This window comes from Odocoileus virginianus, chromosome 9, assembly GCF_023699985.2.
Source record: "Odocoileus virginianus isolate 20LAN1187 ecotype Illinois chromosome 9, Ovbor_1.2, whole genome shotgun sequence".
Classification (NCBI taxonomy): domain Eukaryota; kingdom Metazoa; phylum Chordata; class Mammalia; order Artiodactyla; family Cervidae; genus Odocoileus; species Odocoileus virginianus.
The window spans coordinates 25283234-25306240 of NC_069682.1; the positions used below are offsets into that span (position 1 = coordinate 25283234).

At 38.1% G+C, this 23007-nt stretch overlaps 1 protein-coding gene across 5 annotated transcripts in view; it reads left to right on the forward strand.

The window, feature by feature from the left end:
• The window catches only part of OPTN (optineurin), a 38743-nt gene extending 17866 nt beyond the window's left edge, over positions 1-20877 (forward strand). For 3 of the 5 annotated variants that reach the window (XM_020881302.2, XM_020881306.2, XM_070472079.1), the window contains exons 7-14: positions 7218-7320; positions 8773-8888; positions 10042-10191; positions 10545-10638; positions 11427-11585; positions 14752-14882; positions 16141-16223; positions 20311-20877. In XM_020881302.2, the coding sequence (XP_020736961.2) occupies positions 7218-7320; positions 8773-8888; positions 10042-10191; positions 10545-10638; positions 11427-11585; positions 14752-14882; positions 16141-16223; positions 20311-20435 (961 nt within the window). In that variant the 3' untranslated portion in view covers positions 20436-20877. Of the gene's footprint in view, positions 1-7217; positions 7321-8772; positions 8889-10041; positions 10192-10544; positions 10639-11426; positions 11586-14751; positions 14883-16140; positions 16224-17424; positions 17508-20310 lie in introns of all 5 variants that reach the window. The other 2 variants (XR_002311605.2, XM_020881310.2) reach the window with 2 other exon arrangements.
• Positions 20878-23007: the final 2130 nt, after the last annotated feature.

The window sequence follows — 23007 nt, forward strand, 5'->3', positions numbered from 1 at the left end:
TCCTGTGTTTTCTTCTAATTGTTTTATAGTTTTAGCTCTTACATTTAAGTCTCTGATCTATGTTGAGAGTGCATTTTTGTGCATGGTGTAAGGTGAAGGTCCAACTTCATTCTTGTGTCTGTGGATATCTAGTTGTCCTGACACCATTTGTTGAAAAGATAATTTGTTTCTCCCTGACACCCCGGTGTAAATCAGTTGACCAAAAACAAATGTAAAGATTAATTCCTAAATGCTCAGTTTTGTTCAGTTGATCTAAGTGTCTGTCCTAATGGTGATACTACACTGTCTTAATTAGTTTTATAATAAAATTTGAAATTCTGAAATGTAGGTCCACCAATTTTGTTGTTCTTTTAAAAAGATTGTTTTGGTGAGTCCCTTGTTTTTCTTATAAAACTCTTAGAATAAGTTTGTTATTTTTAAGTTGGGATTTTGTTAGGGATTGCATTGAATCTGGAGATCAATTTGAGGAACATTGCCATCTTAACAATATGAAGTCTTCTGATCCATCAACATGGGTTTCTTTCCCTTTCCTTAGGTCATCCTTAATTTCTTCCAATGATGTCTTGTAGTTTTCAGTGTATAGGTCTTTTAGTTCTTTTTCAAAATTAATTCCTATGTATTCCAGTCTTTTTGGTACTATAATACATGAAATTATTTTCTTGATTTCATTTTTGGATTTTTCATTGTTAGTGTTGGTGTTCAGTTGCTAAGTCATGTCTGACTCTTTGCAACCCCATGAACTGCAGCATGCCAGGCACCTCTGTCCTTTACTTAATCTCCCTGAGATTGCACAAACTCATGTCCACTGAGTCAGTGATGCCATCCAACCATCTCATCTTCTGTCACTCGCTTCTCCTCTTGCCCTCAAACTTTCCTGGCATCAAGGTCTTTTCCAACTTTTCCAAAGTGTCAACTTTTCACACCAGGTGGCCAAAGTACTGAAGCCTCAGCATCAGTCCTTCCAATGAATATTCAGGGTTGATTTCCTTTAGGATTGACTGGTTTGATATCCTTGCTGTCCATTATTAGTGTAGAGAAATATAACTGATTTTTGTATATTGATCTTGTAGCCTGCAACCTTGCTGAATTCATTTATTAGCAATAATCTTTATTTTTTTTAGTGGCTTCCTTAGTATTTTCTTTATACAAGACCATGTCATTTGCAAAGAAATAGTGTTACTTCTTCCTTATCAACCACTATTTCTTTTATTTATTTATTTATTTATTTATTTATTTTTTACTTCCATGATTGCCCTGGCTAGAACTTCCAGTATAATGTTAAATAAAAGTAGAGAAAGTAGATATACTTGTCTTGTTCCTGATCTTGGGGGGAATGCTTTCAGTCTTTCACCACTAAATTGGTGGTATTAGCTTTGTTTTTCATACATGCTTTTGTCAAGTTGAAACGCTCTTTTCTATTTCTGGTTGCAATCTTTATCATGAAAACGTTTTACATTTTGTTAAATGCTTCTACTGAGTCTATGAAGATGATTGTGTGTTTTTTTTTAAACCTCTATTAAAGTATTGATTGATTTTCTGATGTTAAACTAACTTTTCATTCCTGGATAAATCACACCTGGTCATGATATATGATCTGCTGTATGTTGCTGGCTTGGATTGCTAGCCTTCTTAGTAAAGATTTTTGCATGTGTATTCCTAAGGGGTGTTGGTCTGTAGTTTTCTTGTAATGTCTTTGTCTGGTTTTGGTATGAGAGAAATACTGATCTCATAGAATGTGACATACACACACACACTTTGGGATAAAATTTATTTACCTTATAGAGTTGTGAAGTCAATGAATTTCTATGTGTGAATGAACTTCTTAGGAATGCAGAGTGCTAAACCACATAAGACAGGGGGCATAATGGAAAGTTTTAGGGTTACAATGATTGCAACATTTAGTCATAAATATACTGTATATAGCATATATTAAAGTATACATAAATATAATATACATGCATAATTCAGACATTATAAATGTTTCATTAATCTTAAAACTATAGCACTTTCTAACTGAAGCAGTTGAAAAATTTAAGTATAAGAAAATCTGTTCTTAAAATATGAAACAAAAGTTATTTATTCAGAATGAGGGTTATCTAAAAGAAATCAGTGTTTTTCCAATGACTTATTTGATAGTCAGTTCTTTTCAAAGGTGAAAAGGAATGACGGCTATAAATTGTAGATCTTTACCTCGTATCCTGATCTGCATATAGGTTTCTCAAGAGGCAGGTCAGGTAGTCTGGTATTCCCATCTCTTTCAGAATTTCCCACAGTTTATTGTGATCCATACAGTCAAAGACTTTGGCATAGTCAATAAATCAGAAGTAGATGTTTTTCTGGAACTTTCTTGCTTTTTTGATGATGTTGGCAGTTTGATCTCTGGTCCCTCTGCCTTTTCTAAAACCAGCTTGAACATCTGGAAGTTAACGGTTCACGTATTGCTGAAGCCTGGCTTGGAGAATTTTGAGCATTACTTTACTAGTGTGAGAGATGAGTACAATTGTGTGGTAGTTAGGCAGGTCAGGAAGCAACAGTTAGAACTGGACATGGAACAACAGACTGGTTCCAAATAAGAAAAGGAGTATGTCAAGGCTGTATATTGTCACCCTGCTTATTTAACTTATATGCAGAGTACATCATGAGAAACGCTGGGCTGGAAGAAGCACAAGCTGGAATCAAGATTGCCAGGAGAAATATCAATAACCTCAGATATGCAGATGACACCACCCTTGTGGCAGAAAGTGAAGAGGAACTAAAAAGTCTCTTGATGAAAGAGAAAGAGGAGAGTGAAAAAGTTGGCTTAAAGCTCAACATTCAGAAAACTGAGATCATGGTATCTGGTCCCATCACTTCATGGGAGATAGATGGGGAAACAGTGGAAACAGTGGCCAACTTTATTTTTGGGGGCTCCAAAATCACTGCAGATGGTGATTGCAGCCATGAAATTAAAAGACGCTTACTCCTTGGAAGGAAAGTTATGACCAACCTAGATAGCATATTAAAAAGCAGAGACATTACTTTGCCAACAAAGGTCCGTCTAGTCAAGGCTATGGTTTTTCCAGTGGTCATGTACGGATGTGAGAGTTGGACTGTGAAGAAAGCTAAGTGCCGAAGAATTGATGCTTTTGAATTGTGGTGTTGAAGAAGACTCTTGAGAGTCCCTTGGACTGCAGGGAGATCCAACCAGTCCATCGTAAAGGAGATCAGTCCTGGGTTGTTCATTGGAAGGACTGATGCTGAAGCTGAAACTCCAATACTTTGGCTACCTCATGCGAAGAGCTGACTCATTGGAAAAGACCCTGATGCTGGGAGGGATTGGGGGCAGGAGGAGAAGGGGACAACAGAGGATGAGATGGCTGGATGGCATCACCGACTCAATGGACATGAGTTTGAGTAAACTCCAGGAGATGGTGATGGACAGGGACGCCTGGCTTGCTGTAATTCTTGGGGTCGCAAAGAGTCGAACACGACTGAGCGACTGAACTGAACTGACCCTGTATCCTGCTGCTGCTGCTAAGTCGCTTCAGTCGAATCTGACTCTGTGCGACCCCATAGATGGCAGCCCACCAGGCTCCCCTGTCCTTGGCATTCTCCAGGCAAGAACACTGGAGTGGGTTGCCATTTCCTTCTGCAGTTCATGAAAGTGAAAAGTGAAAGTGAAGTTGCTCAGTCGTGTCCAATTCTTCGGGACCCCCATGGACTGCAGCCCACCATGCTCCTCCATCCATGAGTTTTTCCAGGCAAGAGTACTGGAGTGGGGTGCCATTGCCTTCTCTGTACCCCGTATCCTACCACTGTCTTAAAAGAAAAGTTGGGAGGTTAATTTCCAGGCAACTAGTACTATGTATTCTAATTGAGTAAAACATTTGTCCCGCCTTTTTGATAAGTCCCCAAACTGAGTAATGATGCACAGAAAAATAAATAAGTAAAAGCATTCATTTTACACCTCAGTTATTATAGGTACAGCTGATTTTTTTAAAAGGAAGATGTTTTGCTTGGAAAAAGACCTTTAATATTGATGAGTAATCAGTGTGTTTCTGTTTCATTGGCACATTTACCCTCCTGAGTTCTGTACAGCATTTGAAGAAGTCAAGTTTAGCTGCTAATTCATCCTTCCTCAGACAACATAATTAACTTTAATAATAAAAGTGTAAACTTAGGAATTTGCTGATTATATATCCTGATCTTTTATATGATCTAATATATAATTCCTGCTTTCAAAATAATGATAGCTCTCTGTCTGGCATTGTAATTTTTCAGATTGTAGCTAGGAAGTCAGGCCTGCCTTTGAGATGGGTGTTTCCCTCTCTTACCCTTTCTCAATAACATTAAATTTCCACTTTGTGAGTCAGACTTCTTGCAGTTTTTAACAGCTGGTAAGTCAGTGATTGGTTGCCAGGACCAATGTTCTCCATGTCTGTGTTAGGACAACCTCCTGGCTAAGGTCAGACTGAAACCAAGAAATAAAATCACTGATATATCACCTGACCTGATTTACTATGCAGGATATGATGAAAAGACGTTACAAGACCTAACATGTCTTTTTCTCAAATACGTAACTCAGTCTTCAACTGTTTTCATTAGTCATGAGAAATAAGAGAAATTGAAAAATTTTAGGTGATAGGTGGGGAGAGGGGATAGTAGACTTGTTTTTCTTTCACTGTTTGCCAGGATTCATATTTTGTGTAATTTGTGTCTTCTGAACAAACGTAAACTGATAGCCAGGAAGGAGAGGGAAATTGTATATGAAGTATGGCCCAAGATAACAAGAGAGGGGGCAGGAGAAAGTCAGCCCAAGATGAAAATTTGCCCTAGAAATTTAAGTTGAAATTCACACGTGGATCGGAAGCCTGCATCATATGTGAGTGGTGTGGTGAAGGCCCAGCCTTCCACCCTGCAGCAACCAGCTCTAGAGACGGTGCCTGTGCGCCAGTTAGGTTTGGTGGTTTGCAACAGATACCAATGCTGTTTGTTTATTTTGTATCATCATTAAGTTCTTTTTAAAAAATCAGTTTTGCATTCACATAAAGAATTGGTTGCTCCACAGGCTTTTTATGGAAAGATAGTAGTAGTTCTTTGGCTAGCCACACACCCCCACACCCCCTACCACTTCCTTCTCCTGCTTCTCAACCACTTATAACATATTTATTGATCATTTTTTTAACTTTTGGCTACACTGCACAACACATGGGACCTTAGTTCCCCAACTAGGGATTGATTCCATGCCCCCTGCATTGGAGGGCAGAGTCTTAACCACTGGACCACCAGGGAAGTCCTGGCTTACAACTTATTTAGCTGGTTCTTTTGATACTTACTCCCATAGATCAAGATTAAATCATTACTCAGAAAAAATTTTCCCCTATCTTAGACATAATCTATTGACCTCCCAACTATGAAGGATGAGAATTTAACTGCTTTTGACTCCCACCATTGTCACCACACCCACTTCTGGGCCCTTATTCCCATCCCATGCTACACCACCCTACTCCAAAACTGATTGTATTGACATTTAGTTAGATCACTACTCAGTGTTTTTTATTATTATTATTATTATTATTATTATTATGCAAACACATGCACGCATGCGTGCACAGTTCTCTGTTGAGCTCTGCTCTATGCCTTGACCACTTTTCCTTTCTAATACTTTAAAAAACAAAAACAAAAAGCTCTATGCAAAGTTACATTTAAAAATTTGCTTAGTTTCACCATACCCTTCCCCAGCGAGGAAATCTCAGTGACATGCAGACGTGTTAGTAGTCTAATAGTTTCCCCTTCTTGAGAGTCTAATAGTTTAATAGTCTACTAGTCTAATGGTTTCCTCTTCTTGAGAGTCGGCCTGGTTGCTGTCTAGGTCCGGTTCTAGTGCACTTACCTTGGAACCTCTCTTTGGCCACTTGTGGAATTCCTTCAGCTCCCTCTTTTGGATCACCTGTTTTCTGTAGCCAGTGTTCTTACTCACTAAATATCTTTAAATATCTCCACTCACTTACTAAGAAAGAATATATGGGGAGGATATTTTCTGAAATCTGCATATCTGAAAATCTCTCTTTCTAACTTTTTGCTTAACAGATAGTTTTGCTAGATACAGAATTCTATGGATATATTGGATATAATTTTCCCGCCAAATTTTGAAAGCATTAGTACTTCATTGTCTTCTGGCCTCTGGTGTTAAGGCTGAGAAATTCATTGCCATTTTGATTCTTGATCTTTTGGCATAAAACCTCTTTTGTTTGTCCTCTCCCCCAAAGGTTCTTTGCTCCATCCCAAGTTTTCTGACATCTCATATGTGCTTTGGTGAGGGGCCTGTTTTCACCCATTTGTTCTGGACACTCTTGGCCTCATTCATCCTTCAGTTCTTGAAAAATGATCTTGACTTAATTACCCTCAGTTTTCTCTGTTCTCTCATTCTAGCAACTACTATTATTTTGAATTGAACTCCTGAACCAGTCCTCTCATTTTCTTAACTTGGTGTTCCTCTTTGCCATTTGTCTCTTTCCTTATCTCTTTCTTCCTCCCCCTGCCTCCTCACCCTTCACTCTTGCTGTCTTTTTCTGCTTTCTGATATATTTGACCAACTTTCATCTTCTATTTTTTGCTGGGCAGGGGTGGAGGGGCGGTGCAGTTCCTTTGAATGTTCTTCTTCCAAAGTCATTTTAGTGGCATTCAGGGTGAAAGAAAAATTACATGCATATATTTAATCTACCATCTTAAATCACAAGTTTCTTTTTATTCCATTTGTATTGAGGTGGTTTTCATATGATTTTGATTCAGTATAAGAATCAAATTGCTATATTTGTTTTAGGACCTCATAAACTTGGATGCATCTTCTTATAACAAGTATAAGGATTCCCTCTCTGCTGAATCCTTATAAAGAGGCACCCACTCTCACATAAGCACATGTGCATACACACATAAAAATACAAATTAAAAAAACAGTTCTGTGCATTTCAGTGATGTGGAAAAAGGCAGTGTTTTTCAGTGTTCAAGATAAATTATAGCCATCTTATACCTCCATGTGCTTTCATCCCTTAAATCAGTTCCAGCCAGTATCTGGTTGAAAGCAAAACCAGAGCTAATATAGTGCATATGAAGAGATTTTGAAAACATTCATCCTTTATCCAAATTTTAGATAATGTTCTTTTTTAATGCTTCTGCAATTGTTATTCCTCTGGAAGCCAAAGAAAAGGTCACTTTTCTATATTCTGTAATTTTTTTAGAATTTCTGATTTTGAAAAGAAAGCCAAGGATCACTCTGAGACTGAGACCCAGACAGAGGAGCACACAGAACAAGAGAAAGAAGAGGAGAAAGACACCAAAACTGTGGGTACTCAGAGTCTAAGACTGTTACCACACTCTCAGTGGATGGAGGGTAGTGAGGGCATAGGAGCCAAGTCATGTGATGTGTGGCTTTAGAAATAGAGAAACAATTTTTCATGTTAATATTTTCTATTTCTTTCTTGTTTCCTTGTCCTGATCTGAATTTCATTCACTGTAAATTGCAGTGAGATGTATTCCTATCCCAGTGATTCTAGGAAATCACTCCTTTATCTCTTCTTGACTGATTTCCTCTCCAGAATTTCTAAGTAAACAGGCCCACAAATTGAGAAAGGAATTTTGTCCAATATATAATGAAATCATTTGAGGATATGATCCAGAAACCTCAGGTAGGATTGAAGGGTCTTTGTTCTCTCCCACTACTCATTTGAATATAATAGTTTGAACAAGAAAGACATTTGTTTACATACATATTTATGTACACTTGTGTGACAACTCAGAAACATGCCTGGTAACCTGCGAACATGGTCAGAAGCTTAGGGAAAGGTGATGAGGGCAGGAAGTTGTAAGACCCACAGTAGCCCACAAGAAAGGCATTTACATGAAACACTCAGTTTAACTAAATTACTCAGCAAGCCTGTATCAGATGCCTGCTGTATGCCACGCTCTGAGCTGAGTCCCCTGCCTTCAAGAGAATGGAGAATATGTTAAAAACTGAGATGAAGAGACCAAAACTAATCAACAACTAATGATAGAGAAGTATTGAGACTTCCCTGGCACAGTAAAACTCATTGACCAAACTTCTAGAGCTGCCAGGAAGAAGCCAGTACAGTGAAAACAGCTGAGTAAGCTAGAAACGCGAAACAGTGAGGGAATGTGGGCGTGAGCTGCTAGCTGGGTAAAGTAGATTGTGCTTTGACAGCACCGTGATCTATGCTCCCCTGAAGTGTGGTCAGGGTCCATTTGATTATGACAAAGACATTATCACAAGAGTATCCAAATTGATCAGTTAATGCTCTATGAGGAAACAGAGTTGTATCCAAAGCTTTTTTTTTTTTCCATACAAGATATTTGGTGCTGCTGCTGTGCTAAGTCACTTCAGTGGTGTCCGACTCTGTGCGACCCCATAGACGGCAGCCCACCAGGCTCCCCCGTCCCTGGGATTCTCCATTTGGGTTGAATCACCCTGGGACTCTCCAGTGAGTTGACATTTCCTTCACCAGTGCATGAAAGTGAAAAGTGAAAATGAAGTCGCTCGTTGTCCAACTCTTAGCAACCCCATGGACTGCAGCCTACCAGGCTCCTCCATCTATGGGATTTTCCAGGCAAGAGTACTGGAGTGGGGTACCATTGCATTCTCCAGATGTTTGGGGCATTAAGTGCCAGAAGTTTAATCAGTTCACAGTCTTAGTTAGACGCCAGTGGTTCACACAGTTTCCTCACAAAGAGGTTCATTTAAGTTCTAATAAGTGCATGTTTGGATTTCCTGGATGACAGATTGGAAGTGAAGTGGAAACACTGAACCTTCAGGTGACAACCCTGTTTAAGGAGCTTCAGGAAGCTCACACGAAACTCAGTGAAGCTGAGCTAATGAAGAAGAGACTTCAAGAAAAGTAAGAATGAGAGATAATGTTTACCCCCCACTTCAAAGAGTGTACTGTTTAACAAAATGTTAATATACAAAAACATCATTTTGTTACTGTGTTACTGAGTCAAAGAAAAAGACACCTAATTGAAATATGAATTCAGAAAACACCAATGTTCCAGTTAATATGTAACCATGAAGTCCTTGGGGGAATGGACCCAGGGGACTCTGATTCTGCTTTTCGGGGGCCTTTTAAGCATATATGAGGACCTGGAAAAAGCAGTAAGCCAGACTTCCTGTGACTTATGTAAGCTGACAAAATTGATGTGAACAAACATAAAAGAAAGCTACGAAGGGCACGAAGAACCTTAGTGAGATTTATTTAGGGAGGAAAAAAAAAAACTTGATTTTCTATCAGTTATGAATGCTAATATCTAAATTGAGAGAATTTTGCATCTGCTTGTTTCTCTTGATGTAAGGAGTTGCCCCAAATTTAGAAAAGCTAAATTGATGTTGTTCTCTTAGATTAATTGGCAAGCATATTTCCAGCTCAATATACAAATGTATGTTTCTGTGGAGTTACGCTAACCAAGGCTCTACAGTATTATGGACAGCATAGCAGCTGATACAAAGGACTTTGGATAAACAGATCCAGGTTGAAATACAGATTTACCCCTTATTTGTGGTATTATCTTGGACAAGTTATTTATTTAACCTCTCTGTGCCTCAGTTTTATCATCTGTAAACTGTGTGTCATAACTCAAACTTTGTATTAAGTAAGCTAATGTTTAACATGCTTTTTGCATTAATGTCTTACACACAGCAGTCATTGGCTCATTTTGCTCTTGTTACATTGAAATTCTCATTCTGATCTTTAATAGAACGTAAAGCACTTCCTTCTCTCCTACTGAATCTTTGTCAGAAACCATATTTTTTGTACTTGAGCCTGTAAGTTTCTTTTATAAAAATCTGTATATTTTTATATTCAGTCATAACAGTTCAGAAACACTTCTAATAAAAAAGGAGGAAGGATAAAATATTTAATTTTGTACTGTTAAATTTTTGAAGAATGTCATCATGAAATTCTTTGTATTTGCTACATAATCTGAAAATCTGTTTAAAAGCCACTGAGAAATGTGAAGGAGCATTGTTTGTCCTCATGAAATTTTGCTCTTTCGTAGATGTCAGGCCCTTGAAAGGAAAAATTCTGCAAGCCCATCAGAGCTGAACGAAAAACAAGAGCTGGTTTATAAAAACAAAAAATTAGAGCTCCAAGTAGAAAGCATGCGATCAGAAATCAAAATGGAACAAGCTAAAACAGAAGATGAAAAGTGAGTGTGCAATGACTGGATAGCTACTTGCTGAAATAAGATAGAAGAGCAGTTTTATGCAATTGGGATCAGGATTTAAGAATAAATTTATTTTTTGTCTTTTGTTTATTTGAAGGAGAATCAATAGACTTTTTTGAAGAGATAAAATTTAAGTTTTAACAATTATGAAAATAATTTGTAGTCTATCTTGATTATTTGAAGAAAAACCATTTTCTTTGAGAGTAAGAATATGCTAGTAGGTGGTAGGATTATAAAGGTGGAAGAGATTTTGCTACTTGAGTGTTCAGTTGGGAGGCAAGACTAAGTTTCTATGTATTTTCCCCAGATTTCCTTTTTAATTTCTTTTTAAATAGGTCCAAATTAGGCACTCTACAGTTGACACACAACAGGCTTCTTCAAGAATACAATAACGCACTGAAGACAATTGAGGAACTAAAAAGGAGAGAGGTACTCATAGAAAAAACAAATTACTTTCATAGCCTAGTAGTGAATGGAACTACTGAACATTTTATGTAAATATGTGAGGTAGTTGTGTTAATCCTTAACTAAGTCTGGTTTCAAAGGTTTTTTTCCATTTATATCAGTAATTGACTTCTTGTGTCTTAAGTGTTCATAACTCCTGCCGCATATGTATAATTTGCCATGTAGCCAAAGAAGGGGTGCACGTCTTATGGTCGTGAAGTAAGCTGTTAGCATTTCTAATGGTGGGTGAGTTTGCAGGAGAGCTGAGTATGGGCTCCTCCATGAGTAATGGATGTATAGTGAGACTGCTGCTGGGAGCTCTCACAAGGCTAGCTTGCCTCTGTCAGTGAGCTTGAGACCCTGGACTTACTGGGCTGCAACTTAACTTAGTAATAATGTCCCCAGCATGGTGTGATGGTTTAAACACCATGGATAGATACGTCAGATGAGAGATGAATTAACCCAATCGGGGGAACCTTTTCACAGTATATTTGTATATCAAATCATCACATTTTACACTTCAAATATTTTACAATTTTGTCAGTTTTACCTCAGTAAAGCGGCAATAAGTAAAGAGCAGGGGAGCTTTGAATTAGAAGGGGTCTTTGAGTTTATAGTCTTAAAAATATACTTTGTTTTTCATTTAATTTTCCTAGAATATGGTTCCTCTCTGAAGACCTAGTAAATTTTTAATTTAAGCCTTCATGTTACATTTTACTAAATAGGTTGAATTATTTCAAAACCCAAGTCCAGAATAAGCTTATCTTTTTCAGTCAGAAAAAGTGGATAAGGTGGTGCTGCAGGAACTGAGTGGGAAGCTGGAACTGGCAGAGAAGGCCCTGGCTTCCAAGCAGCTCCAAATGGATGGGATGAAGCAGACCATCGCCAAGCAGGAGAAGGACCTGGAGACCATGGCCGTCCTCAGGGCTCAGGTAGCCTGTTCCCAAGCAGGAGCCGAGGGGGGCCAGCCTTGACTATATCCTCAGACAAGAGAGTGGTGGTGCTGAAGATACATATTTTTGATATTACACTATTTCCACTAATATATTTTTTAAAAACCTTTTTACTGAAGTTTATCACATGTGGAAAGCATACCACACTTCTAAGTGTACTGCTCATTAAATTCATCCATTCTACAGTTGATGGACAGCTGGATCATTCTCAGCTTGGAAATGATGTTTAATGTTGCTCTGACATTCTTATGCAAGTCTCTTTATTCACCAGTGCATTCATTTCTGTTGGGTGCACACCTAGGAGCAAAACTGCTTGTTCCTAGTAGGCAGGCTATTCAGTGTTGACTGATAATGCCAAAGAGGTTTCCAGAGTGGACGTACCTACCAGTTTTCACTCCCATCAGCAGAGAGTTCCTATTGCTCTATATCCACCTTGACCCATACTTGTATTATCAGTATTTTAATTTTTAAACATTCTGATGAGTTTATAATGGTGTCTCATTTAATTTGCATTTCCCTGCTGGTTTGAACGTGTACTTTTTGAAATGTTTACTGGCCTTTTAAGGATCTCCTTTTGTGAAGTGCCTGATCAGGTCTTTGCCCAGTTTTCTTCTGGTTTGCTGGCTTTTTCTTAATTTTATAGGAGTTCTTTATATATTCCAGATATAAGCCCTTGGCAGTGCTTTTTGCAGATTTCTTCACTCTGTGATTTGCCTTTCCACTCTCATGAGCATGTCTTTTGATGAACAGAATTCTTAATTTTAATGTAGTCTAGTTTATCAGTCTCTTCATTTATGATGATAGTACTTCTGTGTCCTGTTTTAAATGCTTTCATTACCTCAAGGCTATGAATATATTCTCCTGTGTTGACGTCTAAAAGATTTATGGTTTTGTCTTTTACATTAAGATACAAAAATATTTGAAATTAGCTTTTCTATATGCAGTGAAGTAAGGGTAAAGATTCATATTTTTTTTCTACATGAATATCCTATTCATTTGGCACCATTTATTTAAAAGGTTGTCTTTTCTTAAGGACTCTGCTGCCCTCTTTGTCACATATTATGTCAATGTACCCACAGGTATATTTCTGGATTCTACACTGTTCCATTGGTCTGTTTGTACATTGTTGGTCTGGTACATACTGTCTCATTATAAATAATCAAATGTTTTGATGTCTGGTAGAGTTAGTCTTCCTACCACCTCATTGCTTGTGTAATTAAAACCAGGATCATGCCATACATATTGTACTACTTTTTCATTCCTGATCTATATTGGATATCTCTCCATGTTATTACTCACAGCCATATGTACTTTTTAAAATAGTTGTATGGTGTCCAAAGTGTGCATTACCCTGATATATTTAACCAGCCCTCTATTAATGGACATGTAGGTTGTACCAATATTTTTGCTTTTTATCAACAATGTTGAACTGAATATTCTTGTATGTATATCTTTGTGCTTTTGTGGAATCTCTAGTAAGATACAGAAATGGAATGGTTGGGTCATTGGGTTAGATTGTTTTTAAGTTAAATAACTATTTCCAAGTTGTCTTCTGGAAGTCCATAATCAAAATTTTTTACTCACCAAAAGTAGCTGAAAGCCCCTATTTCCCTACATCCTTGCATTACTCTTTTAAACGTTTGCCAAACTGATAAACATTATTTTCAATGTAACAATACCAGAAGTTTACTATTCCCTATATACATACTCATTACCTGCTGCCCATAGTGGCTGGCCTAGTGAAATATAGGAGTGGTTGAATGGACTTACAGCTTTAGTTTTATTTCTATAGGAATAGAATTTCAACCTGAGCTCTTTTAGGTATTTTCTTTGATTGGGCCTGATACTGTAGTTATAGGCTTCCCTGATAGCGCAGCTGGTAAAGAATCCACCTGCAATGCAAGAGAACCTGGTTCAATTCCTGGGTCAGGAAGATCCGCTGGAGAAGGGATAGGCTATCCACTCCAGTATTCTGGGGTTTCCCTGGTGTCTACCTGGTAAAGAATGTGCCTGTGATGTGGGAGACCTGGGTTCAATCCCTGGGTTAGGATGATCCCCTGGAGAAGGGAAGGGCTACCCACTCCAGTATTCTGGCCTGGAGAACTCCATGGACTGTATATCTCACAGGGTTGCAAAGAGTCGGACATGACTAGCAACTTTCACTTTTCACGGCTTTGGTTTTATTTCTACAGGAATAAAATTTCACCTTGAGCTTTTTCAGGCATTTCCTTTGATTGAGCCTGACCCTGGAGCCATGTACTTTTGCCACAGTCTATAAGGAGATGTTTGCTTTGTTTTGATGGATACTCTTGTTCATTCACTCAACAACTCTTTTTGAGCACTTACAATTAATGTCAGACACAGTTCTCATTGTTGGGGATATAGAGATGGACAAAACAAAGGCCTAGGTCTTACTGGCTCAAACCTAATGATGTGATGGAAATGAGATCCTAACTCAGATTTATGTCTGACTCAAAAAAGCCATGATCTACCAATGAAAACCATAAAATGTTAGAGCACTTACAAATGGCAGGAAGTCCCTTAACATGATCTATTTCATACTGTTTTTGGCAACTAAAATTGTGATTAGAATATTCAAATGTTTATTAACTTTTTAAAATAATAGATTAAAAAAATATATCCTAGAACCACTAAATCTGAAAAGGAAAACCTAGTTGAAAATATAGAAAGTTAAAAACTGGTATTAAAATAATGCTCAGTTCACTATTAAGGCATTCATTTTTACTTTATAATTTTATAACAGTGAAGAAATTACATATTATAGCATAATATTTATTTATTTAGAGGTAACATTATTCTCCTAATGAAGCTGCTAAAGCAACAAGCATTTATTATCTCAGTTGCTATGGATCTGGAATCCAGGAGCAGCTTAGCTGGGTGATTCTGACTCAGGGTCTCTCATGAGGCTGCACTAAGGATGAACTTGAAGATCTGTTTTCAGGATGGCTCACTCACATGGTCACGGTCATCATGCTGGTTTCTAGCAGGAGCATGTACCTGTTATTAATATTTGTAAGACATGCCACAGGATGTAGCACAGCCTCTTCCACTTATCAGCAGATAGGCTGTTAGAGAATCCACATTTGTCTGGGTAGTAACTTCTCTTTTTTCTTCCCTCTAACAGATGGAGGTTTATTGTTCTGATTTTCATGCTGAAAGAGCAGCAAGAGAGAAGATTCATGAAGAAAAGGAGCAGCTGGCATTGCAGCTGGCAGTTCTGCTGAAAGAAAACAATGATTTTGAAGATGGAGGCAGGTAAGTGAGGGGAAGACTTGGAGCACAGATCACCCAGGTTGTGGGAGAGGGACCCACAGTATTTTAGCTGTTTGAGCTCCAAGACTCACTTTGAGTACTCCTGGCCTGACAGTGTTCCTGATACTTGGTTTGCTTTAAAAGGCTTGGCAGTATCTTGTGGGAACCTGATTGAGTTTCTGCTTCTAGATAAATTGTAAAAGCATGATAATATGGGTTCCAGTCATATCCTGCCATTGTCATGGATGAAATATTCCTAACACTTTAAGTAATTCTGTAATATGTTTTACAAGAAAATACTGCTAAAATTACTTCTATCTTTAAAAATTTCCTTTTGAGAACAAAATATAGAGGAGTAAGAAACAGAAAAATACAGAGAATAAAATAACACACACCAGGGTGTGTATGTTAGTTGCTCAGTCATGTGTGACCCTTTGCAACCCCATGGACTGTAGCCCACCAGGCTCCCCTGTCCATGGAATTCTCCAGGCAGGAATACTGGAGTGGCTTGCCATTTCCTTCTTGAGGGGGTCTTCCTGACCCAGGGATCAAACCCAGGTCTCCTGCATTGCAGGTGGATTCTTTACCATTTGAGCCACCAGGGAAGCCAATATGTACCCATCGAGGATTGACAGTTACTAATACTTCTTTTATTTGCTTCAAGTATATTTTTATAAAAAGAAGAAAGAACTGTAGATGAAGTTGCAGTCTCCTTTCTCCCTATCCCTCAGTATCATCCTCTGTCCCTCTCCCACAGTGCCTGGAACTCGTGTGTAGCATCTCCAGCTGTTTTGTATTTTTGCATGTATACACACCTATATAATATCTTAAAACAAGGTAATATTAATTTCTTAGAGCAAGGTGCATAGGTTACAGAATGGTCACTAAAGGTATTATTCTGCAACTTGTTTTATATATATAACTGATTTTGAACTCTCTATCTATATATATATAAATCTGTATGTATATGCAGATTTAATTCATTATTTGCTTTGTTGTGTCCTGCTTTAGAAATATGCCACTTTTTTCCAACCTATTCCCCATTGATTGACATTCTGTTTATTTCCTGATTTTTAAAAAATCATATTTACTACATTATGTCCTAGTGCCAGTGATATTTAAAACTCAAATTACTCTTAAGTTCTAGTTTCTGTGAACCTTGGCTTTGTAGTTTACCTCTTTTTTCTGACACCTGTGTTGAATGCCTGCTTAATGTTGTCATATTTCAAGGTTTCGCAGATAGCATTGCTTTTTATCCCAGCAGGCAGACCTTAATGGAAATGCAGAGCCGTCACGGGGCGAGAACAAGTGACGCTGACCAGCAGGCTTATCTCGTTCAAAGAGGTGAGTCACGTGTGATGCCAAGTGGTAGAGGTTCCATGGGTTTGCTATCCTGTGAAGAAGATGCTTGAAGGAAAATTGCACTACATTCTATATACACTAAAATCTCACTACATTCTATATATTCTAGGTGAAGTTACCAAAAATACAGCAAAAATCAGTCTTATTTCCAGAGTACCCCAAACTCCATCCATTCCCTCCTGAATCCAGACCAGACTCTTCACACTGGCAGTTAACAGCTGATATAGCCAAAATTCTAAGCCTTCTCTCACGCTGTTCCCCTATGGATATTAGCCAACAGAATCACTCACTGTTCCTTGAACTTGTCCTAAACTTATACACCTATGTGTACTTGCTTATGTGGTATCCTTCATATAGAGGCCCTTCCTTATTCCTACAGTCTCTTTCCAGTGAACTCTTACCCCATCTTTAAAACCCATTTCAAATACCATCCCCATGAATTCAACAGAATGTGACCTTTCCCTCCTCAGTTTCCAAAGTACTTTATTTCTGTTCCAGTACTTATCTGCTATTTTATAGTTACTTATGTGTTCTAAATATGCATTTAAGTACTCTATTAAATAAGCCCCTGCAGAGCTGAATCCTCACCCAATACCTGGTGTTATGCATATAGTAAGGTTATCATTTATTGAGAGTTTACTATGTGCTGGTGCTATGCTGATCACTTCATACAAATTACTTCATCTGATCCTGACAAAATTCCATCAGGTATATTGTATCACCATCTTCCAGAAGACAAGGTTCAATAACCCAGGATCACAAGGCTTCTAAGGGGCAGAACTGAACATGGAGCCCAAGGTTATCTAACTCTTCGCCACTACACAGTACTACATGTAATAAGCCTGTCACTATGTTCTATATCCAGATTTTAATTCCCTGAGTGAAATTGATCATAATATTTATACAAAATATAGTGCTGTGTTTATTAACATGGTTTTAATACTCCAGGAATAATGTTCTGTCATTTACAGTAAATTATGTCACTGAAAGGGAAGTATTATCCTTGAGTCTAGATAGGAAAAAACATAATAGTCAAAGGATCGAAGACTGACATAGCTAGATGAAAGGTTAATAGCAATGCCACTAAGAAGAATCAGATGTTATCTGATTTGATTAGATGTTATAAAAAAAAAGATGTTATCTAAATTTTACATAAAACTGATTCTTAATTTTTTATTGCTAGATCAGTCTGAATCCCTTCCACATTCCAACTGACCACTGAAATGGAACTATCAGTGTGGTTATCAACAGCAAGGAAGCAATATAGTATGTATAGTTCACTGTTAAATTGTAGCAAAAGTTTTCTGAGCATCCCTTCTACCGCCTGTCTCTGCCAATGCCCCTGCCAAAGTCCTTCTACAGGAAAAAACAGATTAAAGTAAATATTAGAGGTAGTGATTCAGGTTAAAAATACACATTAAAAAAATTCCAAAAAGATACATATAGTATTCATGGGGCATATGCAGGAGCACAGTGCATGCTAAGTCACTTCAGTTGTGTCCAACTCTTTGCAACCCTAAGAACTGTAGCCCGCCAGGCTCCTCAATCCATGGGATATTCCAGGCAAGAATACTGGAGTGGGTTGCCATGTCCTCCTCCAGGGGATCTTCCCAACCCAGGGATTGAACATTGGCAGGCAGGTTCTTTACCACTAGCACCCCCTGGTGGTGGTGGTGGTGGGGGGTACCCAGCAGGAGCATAGGCACTGGTCTAAACATTAGCCTTAGGCATTTTTTAGGATCAGAAGAGAAAGCGGCATCTACCCACTCGTGCACTGCCAGGCCTTTTCTCTAAGCTGAATTTAAATATCCTAGGAATACCCATATATCTCCTATCTATAAGTACCTCCAAGATTGTCTTGGTTCAAAAAAAAGGACAGTTCTTACACCTAGATTTCTCAGGAAATTTTTTCTTTCTCATAACTATATAAGGCAAATATCTATTTACACTTAGGAAAATAAAAGAAAACTGACCAAACACTCTTTGGCTTATATTTATAATCTAAAACTCGCCACAAAATACAGATGTATTCATAATTATCCTCATAAGTTTTTGATCATATAAGTAACAATATTCCAAACAGAGATTGTCCTAAAATTCTTTGTTTGTTTCCTAACAAAGCAGCCTTAAACAGTATAACTCCTCTCAGTGTTATTTCATTGTGGTTGTCCTCTGGCCTAGGGCACTTAGCTGAGCATGAGGGAACAGGCGAGCATAAAGCACGGTCAGATCCGTGAAGGCCTGTGATCTAGTTGGACAGGATATGCATGCAACAAGATGAATTCATAATATAACAAGGGACAGAAACAATAGTGCTGGAGATAAGAGGAAAGGATGACACCAGAGGGCCAGGAGGCTTGAGAAAGGCCTTGGAAAGATGTGACTGTAAGCTTCACCTGGAAGCCATAACTTCTGTATAAGAATAAAAGGGCAAAGGCAGAAATGAGTGTGGTGCGTAAATAAGGAAAACTGACTAAGCTTATTTTACAGTGAAGAGCCAGGAGGTGGAGGGAACCATTAGCTGAGTGATACAACAGCCTAAGTCTGCATCTTGAAACCTAAACAAGGTTTCAGGACAAAAAGAAAGGTGCCAACGGATGCCATAAAGTTTAAAGGGATGAATTAACAGTCCCTGATAAGTGGCTGCTTGTCATCTAGAGCAGATTTTGACAAACTGCAGCCTACAGGCCAAAACTGGTCTGTCAGCTGTTTGAATAAGTAAAGTTTTATTGCAACCTAGTCATGCCCTCTTGTTGACATACTGTCTGGCTACTTTCTTGCAACAGTGGCAGAGTTAAGTAGTTATGCCAGAAATTTATGACTGTAAAGCCTGGAATACTTATTCTCTGGCCCTTTACAGGAAAAGTTTACTGCCCCTAATCTAAAACAATGAGACCATTAGCAAGCCCACTGCTTCAGAAATCATGCCTTGTGATCAGTATTTCTATTCAAAGTTGCTTCTATAGTTTGCTGGACACAAACTATCCATAATAGTCTCCCGTGTTATTCAATTCAAATAATATGCTCAGAAGTAGATAGTAATTTTAAACGTTACCTCCACTGTCATCTGCAAAAACAAACATTTGGGGGGACCTGAACAAGTCTAGCGACCTGGGCGGAGATGCTAAAAAGCTAAAAATGGTTTGCATCAGTGCAGCAAGGTTAGATCAAAGAACGGTCCTGGGAGCCAGAAATCATTTCCTGCACGGAGTATGGTTCGCACACGTGGGACCTGCCAATAGTCAAGGCTTGTTTTGAGCATTCTCTTTTATATATTTATTTTTAATTGTTGATGTTTGTTTTATAGTATTGTGTTGATTTCTGGTATACATCAAGCATTCTTTGATTTAGACTTGAACCTCAGTCCAACTCCAACATTGAGGGAAATGACAGGACTCTTTCTTCAGTCCCTTCACACTTCTTTGCCTGGATAACTCTTCATTCTTAAAACTCTTCTCACATGTGGAATTGATCTCAACAGGGGAGCCTGTCTGCACCAAGCAGTCTGAGCCCTTCTCTGCCAGCTGCGGCGCTTCTGGCACGCCCCACCCCTGTCGCTCACTCTTCTTGCCTGATGTCCCCATGATGTCTGTATGCCTCTCCCCCCACCCCAGGTGCTCAGACACAACTGCTGAATGACCCTAACTGCTGTCTCCACTTCTGAGAAGCTACCTACTGTTCCGGATCCCTCTCAGTGTTCTGCTTGCTGTCTTCCCACATTCTCTCCTTCCCTTTCGCTTACATCCTCGTCTCTTTTCTTCTCTCAAATATCCTAGTTTTTACTAGAACATGTATTGTCCTATACCTGGAACTGAAACCATGTTTTCATATACCTAGAACCTTGAATAGAGGCTAAATCCTAATATCACAGGGAAGCAGGCACTGCTTCTGGACATTTTTTTTCTGTGTGTATAGACTTCTTCAGTTAAAGACTGAAAAACCTGTGTTCATTTCCCACGAGGTATTGATTACAAAGTTTACCTGAACATTAAAATTAACAATCTGTTATTAAAAACTGCTTGCACTATGGAAGGAATGGATTAACATTTCATTTAATGGTTCTTCCCAGGAGCCGAGGATAGAAACTGGCTGCAGCAGCAACAGAATATTCCAATTCATTCTTGCCCCAAATGTGGAGAAGTTCTTCCCGACATAGATACACTACTGATTCATGTTACGGACTGTATCATTTAAGTGTTGACCTTTCACCTCCCCCAAGCTGTTGGTAAATCTCATTTTTTTTTTCCTCCAAGAGTTGTACTTTTGTGTCATTTGTTTCATGCAACTATTTTGGCTCATTATTTTTATTTTAGGAGAAAGAAAAACCGTGTTCTATAAAGGACATTTTGGAGCACATTTCCATAACTCACAAAATAGAATCTTTAGCGTACCACTCTTCTGATAACAGGCTTGTTGTTTTTAATATTTAATTGATGTGAGCACTGAACTGTTCATGCAGGTAATGAGCATATGACATCATGGATGGAGTAAAGGTGGTAATAAGATGGAAGACGCCTCACTGATTAGAACCTTCTAGGGAGGCAGGAAAAATGAAGTGGTCACAGATTTAATTGAGAAGAGTGTCTTTGAAGTATTTTTAAATAAATTATATTGTTATCTTTCTTTATCCATTTAAGACAGATCTATTTGGGGTTGTGTATATGTGTATATCTTACAGTTTTATTTCAAGCACAGCACCAAAGTTATGATGTGGCTCTTTTCAGATGAGCCCTGTGAGCTTTTACTTGATCATCAGGACAAGTGAAAAACTACTGGCCTACACAAAGCAAATACGTCAGGTTCACTGGATTTCATGTAACCATCCACAGTGTAAAGTTCCCTTTTCCTTCCCTTGTGATGCAGGTACATGTTATCTACTATAGAGTAGATAGTATATGAATTTCTAAAAAGAATGGCTATCAATTTTCTTCCTGGATCAGGCTCTATATTCATAATCACAAAAATAGTTACTGCAAAATGAAATTTTCCTTATGAGTCTTACACATTGTTCATATATGGTTAGCTAATTTCACAGGATGTGTTTTCTGTATTCAACTCTACATAAATTTAATACTTATTCAGATCTGTCTTGTTAATTCCATGAATATAAGCGAAATCTCTTTATTAGAGACCAGTAAGTGTCGTTTGAGTTAGAAATTGTTCTTTATAGGAAGATGAAAAGATAGGGCTTTGCCATACTTTATAAATCTAGTTTACCAAGATGAGCTAATATTGGGCCACCCTTAGAAGTTACTAATGTCCTTGTGTATCTATATACTAAAACGTTTAAGAGAAAAGTTTAAAATCTCCTCTGTTTAGCTTTTCCTAAGACTCTCTCCTAGACAAACCTGACTTGTGTGTGTGTGTGTGTGTGTATATTTTAAACAGGAATTAAAACAGGTAATTACAGCTTCATTACAATAGAACACATTGCACAAACTCAATAGTAATTTAGATTTCCCTACCTCATCCCACGGAGAATGTTTGTTTAAGACATTTCTAAAATAATATTGAAATTTTAATTTATTTATAGTTTCTAGTTTAACATTTTTTCCCTTATTACTTTATATTGGAGTAGATAAATTTCTATAGTATCCTAAATAGAAAACAAACCAAATGGTTTCACCCTTAAGTTATTTGCAATACCCTTTTGCTTTGTTCAAGTAAAAATATTAATCTGATGCCGATGTGAAGTAACAGTGTGAATGTGCTTATTAAGTCTGGGATCAAATTGTTTCCTTAGTAATTAGGACTGCAAGTGAAGGCAAGTTCATATGGTGAAGTTAAATTAAGGCTACTGTTTGGGTGGACTCAAACAGTTTGGTAAACAACTTGTAAAATCTACACATGTCTTGTTCCATTAATTTCATCTTCAAAGGCCTTGTTCTAGATTACCAGTTAACTATACTTCATTGGAATTTTGGCCATGCTTTTACCTTGTGTGGCTTAATGGGAATAACAGAAAGATGGGAACTGTGAAGAAATATAAATGAGCAAATGAAAATGTCACATGTAATAATTTTACAGAATTCAGCCTTCAGATATTACACATAAAAGTAATTTTGATCTGGTCTGGTATGTAAGGAGTTTGGACATCATCACTCCTATCCTTATAATAAGAAAAAAAACTGAACGAACTTAAAGTCATCAGTGCTTTTTAAATCCTTCAGAGATCCGAGGTCACAGGGCAAACCTCTGTTCCCAAATTGGAGAGACAGACAGGCATAGAGTGTCACTGATTACAGGACCAAGGTCTCAGAAGCAGAAACCACGGGAGGAGCAAGTACCTGAGCAGACAAACTTAAAGCTATTATTGAAGAATTGCTAGTCTCACATGGATGAACTCAAAAGTTAAAAATTCTAGAGGGAGCAGAGTCTTGGGGGGGACCCCTGAAGTTTTGTGAATTTTACTTCCACGAGCCCTACCAGATTCTCACAGTAAAGATTAGAAAAAAACTCCCCTATAATTGCAGCAGGGGGAGGGGAAAAGTAGACATTCAAAAAGACACCAGAACATTCTGCTCTTCTTAAGAAGGCCTGCCCTCAAGGGAAACTCTTTCACCTGAGCCTAACTTGCTGGGAAGTTATCAGAGCCTAAGAAACCTGGGGAAACAGATATACCCAACTTCTGCCCCCTCTAGCCTTATTCTTCTCACCGAAGGAGAAGGGAAAATACTTGTAAAGGTCACAGCCCAGAGGCACAGTCTCACAAAAAGAGTGATCATAGACCTATAGAATGCGTCCCCTCCCCACAACACCTCACCAT